This window comes from Antechinus flavipes, chromosome X (assembly GCF_016432865.1).
Source record: "Antechinus flavipes isolate AdamAnt ecotype Samford, QLD, Australia chromosome X, AdamAnt_v2, whole genome shotgun sequence".
NCBI classification, from domain to species: Eukaryota; Metazoa; Chordata; class Mammalia; order Dasyuromorphia; family Dasyuridae; genus Antechinus; species Antechinus flavipes.
Genome location: NC_067404.1, coordinates 65,284,804 through 65,294,536, shown reverse-complemented (window position 1 = coordinate 65,294,536; position 9,733 = coordinate 65,284,804). Strand labels below are relative to the sequence as shown.

Sequence of the window (9,733 nt, the reverse complement as noted above, 5' to 3'; positions counted from 1 at the left end):
AGGAAGACAAGGCTGCTCTTCCAAATGGGTGGTGGGCTTTTGTCTATGTGGTACAACTTTATAGATGATGGAGTCTTCTATCCAAACATATCTTCCCATGACTTTCTTATACTCCTTATCCTAAGCTACAGCATTGAAGGCAACATTATATGGTGGAAAGAACTTTGGACCTGAAGTCAGAAGACCTGCCTCTCTTATTTATTAACTATATGGCTTGCTTCAGTTTTTTCCTCTGTAAAAAGAGGGAGTATATGATTTCTCAAATCCTTTCTCCCTCTAAATCTTAGGATATTATGAATATCCATATTAAATTCTAGGTCCTGGTTGGGAATGAAGAATAATTGCTTAGTCTTTAAGTAATCACTATGTATCTAGAACTTTTTAGGTGCTTTGGGTAATAGAAGAGAAGGCTCTGCCATGGCATCTGCTCTGAAGGACCACTTGTGGGGTTGTATAAAGACTTTATCACACTTGGATATTTATGTTACATTACTTTGGGTACTGGAAAGGAGAGCATGAAAAGGAGTGGGGAGACACTTACATTAATCGCATTCAAGAATCACTCATTCTATCAGAGAAAGCCACGTTTATTTGAATTCCACTTACCAAATTCCAAATATCACTTTGTGTCAATTCCATTGTAACATTAAAACCCAATAAAGATGATTCACTCTCTGTATCATTCCGTGAAGATTCTGAAAAGTTTTTTTTTTTTTTTAAACAACCAATGGTAAAAAGCTGATTGAAAGTAACGTGTATTCATTCATAATCTGAAAATGAAATCTAATTTCACAACCTGCAAAGTTGTCAAAAGGAGACTTTCTCAATGATTTATCTTGAATGATTTTATAGCTAAATGAAAGGTAAATTTTAAAGTCAAAATGGTCACTACCCAACTACAATTTTATACTTGATTAGATGTACATTCTAAATGTTCCTTATTGGAACCTTACAAGACTGAAATTATCAAAAGCAATGGCAAGGAAAATCAACTTCATATAAACTGACATATGAAAGAAAACTGTAGAAACAATCATGCATGTTGAACACTGGTGTTTCCGAGTGATTGCCAACTTTCTATGAAGCTTATCTCCATTTTGAATTTCAATCATAATTTTATTTAATTTTTAGCGAACATAATTAATGGTTGATAATCACTGAGTTCCCAGGCATGTTTTAGGAGCTTACTACCCACTCTCTCTTGGTAGCAGGTGGTGCTTTGAAGCTAAAATCATAGTTTGTATTGATGTGACAAATACTGTATTTTTTTTCAATGTGTGAGTTGGTTATGAAAGGCCCCTAACTATATCTTGCTACCAGATCTCTTCCACAATTAAATATAAGGAAAGTCCAATTCAATTGGTGAGTAAGACCTAGCAGATGGTGAGTAAAGAACTCTTATTTTCATGAAGAAGATAGCATACTGCAATTAGCATAACAGCAGTATGGGTCAACAGACTAATTTTTAGTATTTTTTGAGACAGTAATGGAGTAAGAAAAGAATGTCTTGTTGGAATTTAAGGAGATTTGAACGTTCTTACTTTAGAGCCTCAGATATTCACTCTGATGTTCAATCATAATATTTTAGGTACTCAGACAAACTTTTTTTTCCTTTGGCAAGGGACAATTCCACAGCATTTGCCAATTCTGAAAGTTTTTGAAATTGAAAACTGCTACTAATACTGTGAGGGTTTGGAAAACATGTTAAAGTCTCCTTCAAGTTTTAGTGAAGGACACAGAAATGGTAAGGGCTTAGAGACCATCAACTCATAGGATCATAGATTCAGATCTGGAAGGGATGTAGAGGTCATAGAGTCCAACCTCTTTATTTTACAGCTTAGGAAACTGAGGCCCAGATAGACTGACTTGCCTAAGACTAGCAAGTGGCAGATCCAGGATTTGAACCAAGGTCCTGTGACTCTAAAGCCAACACTCCTTCCTCCATTTTGTTTCACATGATAACATGTCCTGCCTTGGTTTTTACCAAGTTTTAGTCAGAAGACTGAAGCTTGGTTTATTAGCTGGGATTTATATGAATCAACTATGACAACATTTGTAGGTGGCTGTCATGTGTAATTTCTGCTTAGAAAATAAAGAAACTCTATTCCAAATCTGATATGATTTGGCTCCAAACAAGTACAGCTGCTATTTCAAATGTGTTTGGTTTCTTCTTCTCCTCCTGCACTGGTTCATGGGCTGGGAATTTGGTTTGCTTTTTAAATTTGCTGGCTCTCATTAGGGCAGTTTCACAACTACAACACATGCTCCAGCTCTTCCGATGTTAACAGGAACTTCCTAAAGAGAAAGAGATACAGATTGATGTCATTAAATGCGATCCTGGGGAATGGGTGTTAGCTCTTTTTGTTTTTTTATTATTATTATAGCTTTTTATTTGCCAGTTACATGCATGGGTAATTTTTCAGCATTGACAATTGCCAAACCTTTTGTTCCATTTTCCCCCCTCCTTTCCCCCACTCCCTCCCCCAGATGGCAGGTTGACCAATACATGTTCAATATATTAAAGTAGAAGTTAAATATAATATATGTATACATGTCCAAACAGTTATTTTGCTGTAGAAAAAGAATCGCACTTTGAAATAGTATATAATTAGCCTATGAAGGAAATCCAAAATGCAGGCGGCCAAAAATAGAGGGATTGGGAATTCTATGTTGTGATTCAGTCATCTCCCAGAGTTATTTTGCTGGGTGTAGCTGGTTCAGTTCCTTACTGCTCTACTGGAACTGATTTGGGTCATCTTCATTATTGAAGAGGGACACGTCCATCAGAATCGATCATCATACAGTATTGTTGTTGAAGTATATATAATGATCTCCTGGTTCTGCTCATTTCACTCAGCGTCAGTTCATGTAAGTCTCTTCAGTGTTAGCTCTTTTTGTGACAAACATTTAGAAATCCAAAACCTAGAAGATGTAAGAGCTAGAAAGGATATCCAGGGTATCTAAGTGAATCAACATATATGGTACAGGATTAAGCTAAGGCCCATAGAAGGGAGATAATTTGCCCTGAAACATCTAACTAGTTAACGGGAGAGCCAAAACCTAGAAGGGCCTCTTGACCTTGGAGTATGGTGTTATTTCTGCTATACCTCTTGAAGTCTAAAGCACAAGTCTAGGATCCTCTGAAAGATGGTCTGTCCTACTATCCAAAGACATCAAAGCCAAAAAAAAGTTGCTCAGCAAAATAGTTTCGTTGTACCTTTTAATGGATAATGCTCAGAAAGTTTGTTCGTTCTTACATCTCAGCTCAATCTCTCCTGCTTCTCTAATAGTGATCTTCTTCCCTTTCTGTCCTCTGTGCACAGGGCTGCCCCTCAGCTCAAATTTCCTGATCACCTCAGTTACATATGGTGATTGGGGGTTACTGAAATAACAGTTTCTCTTTTCTATCACCTCAAACTTCTCTTGTGGATAACTCTTCATGCTAAGCCTCCTTCTCTAGAGGGTTCCAGGTAAAATAAATTTATTTGGGGTGGGAATCTGTACCTCATTTTGCATAGGTTGCTACATTAGCATGAGCAACAGCTTGTTTTGTATGGCATGGCTGGAATGGAAAGTGTGTGAAGAGATAATGTTCACGAAACCCAGAAAGGAATTCTGATTGTATAAAATGTCAAAGGAATATGTGTTTTATCTCAGAGCTCTTCTATCAGACTATTAGAGAGCCATTGAAGCTCCTTGGGTAGATGGATATAGTAGGAAAACTTATTTCACAACTCCATGGAAGATAGACTGCTGATGGGGAGAGACACCAAGTAGGCGATCACTGTCATAGTCGAGAAAGGTGGGCCGACAGCCTCAACTATGGAAGAGGCTGCATGTGAGTGAAAAATATACCAGCGATGATGTGTGGCTGGAACTGACAAAACCTGGCAACTGATCATATATGGTCAAGGGGAGGGAAATGTTAAAGATTACCCAAGTCATGAACCCCAAAACTGGAAAAACAGAGATTTTCAGAAATAAGGCAGTTCCAATGGGGAGGGTTTGAAGGGATCTATTTTGAATTTGGAGTCAAAGGACCTGCGTTCAAATCCCAGCTCTGTCACTGACTACATATATGACCTTGGGCAACTATTCTGAACTGAATTTCATCTGAAAGAAAAGTAGGTCAGACTAGATGACCTTTTGGGTTTCCTCTATTTCATATGCCATCTCCAACATGAAGCCCTTTATGATCCCAGCTTTTAGTAATAAGAGACTGGATCCTATCTCGAAATCTATGATATGAAGCATTCTCCTTAGAGAATGTGGACCCAGGGCTGTCTTGCTTTCTATTTTTGAAGGTTGTTATGATTGTTCCACAGAATGGAGGTTAGGTTTATTATTTATTTTACTTGATTCAAGTGAGCAGAACCAGGAAAGGTGGGGAGCAAGGTTTTATCCTAAACGATTAGTGTTATTCTCCCAAAGAATGGACTGTTATGGGAAGACCTACATTTCTTATGACTGGAAGTCTCTTGAGCAGAATCCAGAGGCTCATTTGTCAGGAAGTTCATCAGGAGGATCCGAGTTGCAGACGGGTCTGAACTGGATGGTGTGAGATGGCACGCCCCACTCCAGCATGCTGTGATTATAACACATTTCACAGAATCCTGCCCCCTCCATGCCCCCTGCTCAGCAGCTAACAGAGTTGCCAAGAGTTGGGATACATTTTTTGAATCCAGGGAAAAGTGCTCTGTGTATTATTGTTTCTATGTTCTTACCTCTGTCCATTCATTATTTTGTGTATCATAGGACTCGACTGTGTTCAAATACGAATGTCCATCATATCCTCCCACAGCATACAAGCGATCTCCAAGAGGACAGATTCCAACAGCATCACGAGGGACACTTAAAGGTGCTACTGTTGTCCATGTGTCTGTCTTCGGGTCATATCTAAGAAATTTTAGAAGAAAAATTGTGGGAAGGTAATCCAGTGGGAAGACAGCCCCAAATAACCATCTACACATATGTAAAATTTGCATATGTATTTACACACAAACACACATATATATAAAACATATATACATATATACACATACATATACATACACACATATTATTGAAATACACAAGGACTTCTCAAAACAAAAACTTGACAGTATAATTCAAGAATATTTAACAGCTCTCCTCAATAAAGTTAGCACTGTTTAATAGGCTGCATGTCTTCGTTCAACCACTAGAGGACTCTCCAAGCACATTATAAATGTACAAAACATTTGCAAGTTATCAAAAATGTCTTTGTTGGCTCAGAAAGGAAGTCTTAGAATTCCTCATAACATCCCTGAAAGAAAAACTGCCCAGTGACTAAAATTATGGTTTTTGAGCAACTTTGACTTTATTTTGTTTCCTGATCAAAGTTCTGTGTGAGGCACCTGTCCCAACCTGTGTAAGGACTGAAATTGAAAATAACACAGAATGTAACTACAAGTTTTTTGACTTTGGGTACCAGAATCAGGGCATCTTGCATTTAATATTGTTTGCAGAGAGGTATTGGCCACGCTCCTAGTTTGTCCTTCTCCTCTATTTCCTTGCCTCTTTTTTGGAGGGGCCCTAGGTTTTGTAGGGTTTTTTCCCCCATTTCATTTTTGTGTTAACTCCTTTCCCCTTAATCTTTTCTATCACTGGAACAGAAGAAAATCCACTGATGCTTACTCATTGGAAAGCCTTGAGGAATTCTTGTCACGAGGCTTGTAGCATTTTCCTAGCTGGTATAGAATAATAAAATCAAAAAGAGGAAACCAATAAACCAATCCACTCACCTTAACCCTTGTTACAAGACTCTCTGATTTTATTTTTTCTACTAAAAAAATCAAATGGTAAATTTATTTGAGTAAAGAAAATTAATTTTACGATACTCTACTATATTTTAAAGTTCAAGCTTCTTGTTAACCTATCTCTTCTATCACATCTACTTGTTCCATCTGTTTCTATTTGAACATAATTGAAACGTAATTTTTCTTTAATCTGACCTAAGTAAGGCCAATTTGTATTTCTTTAATGCCCTTAATATGCTTTGTAACATGTCTAACTTCATACATGTATTCTTTCTAGCAAGTGCATTAATTAGAAGTTCTTTGAGGGAAGGGACAGGGCCTTCTTGATCTTTCTGTCTTCCCCCAAATCTAGCAAAATACATTGCACAGAATAGCTATTTAGTAAATGTGAGTGAGTGAATGAATGGATCATCTTGTCTGTGTAATCAGGATTCTTTTAGATTGTATAGATTCAACACAACATTAAAAAAATATTTAATCACTTAAATTTTAGCAGCATGTACTATATTACATATTATGTGGTAACATTGTTAAATTCTCTGGCTTCATTTTCTATCACACTGAATCCTCAATTCAGCAAAACTGCTATGATCAATTGCTGCAAAACTCATCTGTCTATGAGGACTGCCACATGTGTGAATAACAACTCATTTTAGATAACTTGTTTTTCTTTTGGTCTAAAAGATTCAAAATTTTGTCTTTGTATGGTGACTAATAAAATCTGGCCAATGTTCCCATTAGCCAGAGGAGCTGAGTAATATCTATTCTTCCAAAAGTTAAGTGAAGGACAAATGTCTACAACATTGGTACTAATAAAGACCTTCAGGAAAAGACCATCAGATCCATATGCTTAGTAACAGGCTGATTACAAACCTAAAGAAATTTCTTTCCCTTTTGTTTCTCGTTCCCCTTAGATATTAGCTATGGTATATACACTATACAACTGAGGATGCTCTCAGGAAAAGCACGGTGAGCCAATAGTGAAGAGGTCCAAGTTTCTACTCCTGTTTCGCTAATTCCAATGTTATTAGGACATCTATATAACTTTCTGTACTTCTTTTCCCCCCACTGATGTAAAGGGAATCACCTTCATCCCCCTCACTCCTACTACAACCCAAATCATTTTTTGGTGGCACACAGCTGGATCTGAGGCTCCTCCACATTTTTCAAGGCCAAAAGAAGTCTTGGTGAGAGACAGTCATTTTGTCACTTTCTTTGCAAGGATGTTCGAACATGTTTCAACCGAAGGTTTAACATTTTTTTTTCTTTTTGTTGTTGTTAAAGAGGAAGAATAGTGAATTAGGAAATGGAATGCTGTCAGTTCACATGTTAAATGAGATAATAGAGGGAAAGCAGCCTGAAAACCTTAAAAGTCTATATATAAATGGCAAGTTAATATTAGCAGTATTATTGATGTTATTATGACTGTTGTTAAGCTAAGTGCATCTGGAACAAGAAAAAGGAGATCTTATTATTTTTGCTGTGCGTGTTTGCAAGGAAATTTAACTTCCTGTGGACCTTTAGACCTTTATAGAATATAAAACTCCATGGCCACCAAACCAATGTCCTTGTCCTTCAACTCCTTAAAGTCAAGTCACCTCTGAGACAAGCAGTGTGGTGCAGGGGAAAGCTGGAGGCCGTGGGTTTCAGTGTTGTTGACTGCTTCCTACCTGTGTAATCAGTAGCAAGACACATACTCTCTCTAGGCCATGGTTCCATAATTGGAAAAGTGAGAGGATTGGATGAGGTGGCTTCCACTAGGTGCCATCCAGCATTTCCTGTCATTCTGAGATGATCTGGTACCATGGGAGGAATGGCCTGGAATAAGATGTGTAAGCTAGCTTGGGGGACTGAGGTTGACATTACATCCAGGGGTTGTACAGTGCTTAAAATGTATGTCCTAAGTGAGTGAGGAAACTGAGGCCGGGAGTCTGGAGGTACTGTCTCTCAGGAGATAACTATTTAGCTTAAATTTTCCCAGTCTACACACAAAAGAGAATGCTCAGTTATTTGGATGGTCTACAGTGATGTTTAGTCATAAAAGTAATGTTACTAATTTATTTGGTGCTTTGCTGAGGTTAACTTTACATCTCCCTTGTAAAAATGCACAGCACCGATGGGGCCCTGTTTTCTGGCTATGATCCTTCAGAGAGCCATGTGTTAGGACATAAGTCCTCTCAGAGATGCTGAGCGGCAAACAATGCACCAGATCATGCTAAAAGCATCTTCTACATACTTTCCAATTGCAGCTTAGGGGCTTCACTATGGAACAAATGTTTTCCACAATGAAGAAGTTAATAAAATCTCAACATGGCATGAGTTATGATAATATTTATATAGCTTCTTACTCTGTGCTAGGGATTATGCTAAATGTTTTCTAATTATTATCTCATTTGAACCTCACAACCACCTTGGGAGGTAGGTACTATTATGAAGCCCATTCTACAGATGAGGAAACTGAAGTAAATGGGGGAGGGGGAGAGGGTTAAGTGACTTGCCCAGGGTCACATAGCTAGTCAGTAGCTGAAGCTGCATTTGCATTCAGTCTTCCTGATTCCAGGCCTGGCACTCTATCTACTACAATGCTGCCTAGCTACCCCATAGGGATCTGAATATACAATGAGCCACACCGGATGTGCGTAAAATATACTCCTGTGTTCCACTGGATCTATGATATCATCGATATGGCTACTCTCTCCAACAAGGTAGATGATACCTTATCCCTGTGTAACTTTCCATCATGCCTTTATCACAGTAAATCTGCCCAATATGCTGGGGGTCTTCTTTATGTTCTCTTGGCATTTCAAAGATCCAGGGAGTGCCTATCTATCCCTGGCTCTCCTTATGTTATCAATCCATCTTCCTTATATACTCATACATTTCTTTTTAGGACATCCTTTATTCAACTTTCTCCTTCATGGGTAACTTGCTCACACTAATTAAAACATAGGCTTTTAGATTCGGGGCTGGAAGTGACCTTAGAGGTCATCCTGTGTATTCTTCTAAATGAGTTGACAAAAACAAGGCCCAGAGAGATCAGAGCATCTTCCAAGCTATCCAGAACTGGCACGTGAATCCAGTTCCTTTTGACTAACTCTGGATAACTCCATTGTCCCACATAGCGTCTCATCCACAGGCCTATTTTTACTTGCTATTATGCATTAGCTGATGAAGTAGAGAATATCTTACAGACATTATTCTGTCTGTATAGAATTCAAGATGTTAATTTTTATGGTCTAAAATCAAAATAAAATACTTAGATAACTTACCTATAGTTCAAATCCATTTTATTTGTCTTGGGGGTGAATTTATTTAGGCCACATTAGGGAAGTTAGGTGCCTGACCATTTTTTTCACTCATGCAGGTCACTCTGAATATATGTTGTCTTTAAAATAATTCTCCTTAAATCTAAAAAAGAGGAAACTCTTGCAACTGATTATTTCATTGCTCCCAGACACGTCGTATTTTCTCACTGTGGCTACAGTTTCCCACTTCAGAATGTACTTGTAATGAGGTCTGTACTCGACGTGCCCAAAGATTCCCTGATTTTTTTCCAGCTGACTGTGTGACTCAGCACTTGGGCTCTTAGAGGAAATGGAAATTTTAGACTGATCAGGGCTAAAAGGCTTTGTTGCTTTGGTAGGATGCCTTTTTTTGTCTGGAAGTAGAATGAAAAGGTTTATTTTATTATATAGCCAATAATTTATGCTTAACTCCCACACTCTTATAAGTACCATATGGAGGAGAGTCCAGGCAAAAAACTGGGATCCTTGCCATGTAACCTTTGATAAAAGTCTTATTTTACCTCTCTGGGCTTCATTTCTTTTAAATGAAGAGTTGAACTAGATGCTGTCTAGGAATATTTTCCAAGCCACGCTAAATTATAACTTCTCTATCTTGAGTATCCTATATGGGAGGTACTTCTTTGGTGCCTCAGGGCCACAGACCAGGAGTCT

The 9,733-nt window shown here is 38.1% G+C and overlaps 1 protein-coding gene across 1 annotated transcript in view; it reads right to left on the bottom strand.

Moving 5' to 3' along the window:
- Window positions 1–566: 566 nt before the first annotated feature.
- Window positions 567–9,733, bottom strand: part of KLHL4 (kelch like family member 4) — a 176,105-nt gene continuing 166,938 nt past the window's right edge. Inside the window, exons 10-11 of the mRNA XM_051967934.1 lie at window positions 4,725–4,896; window positions 567–2,295 (exon numbers count right to left, since the gene is read on the bottom strand). Of these exons, the coding sequence (XP_051823894.1) occupies window positions 2,236–2,295; window positions 4,725–4,896 (232 nt within the window). The 3' untranslated portion in view covers window positions 567–2,235. The remainder of the gene's footprint in view (window positions 2,296–4,724; window positions 4,897–9,733) is intronic.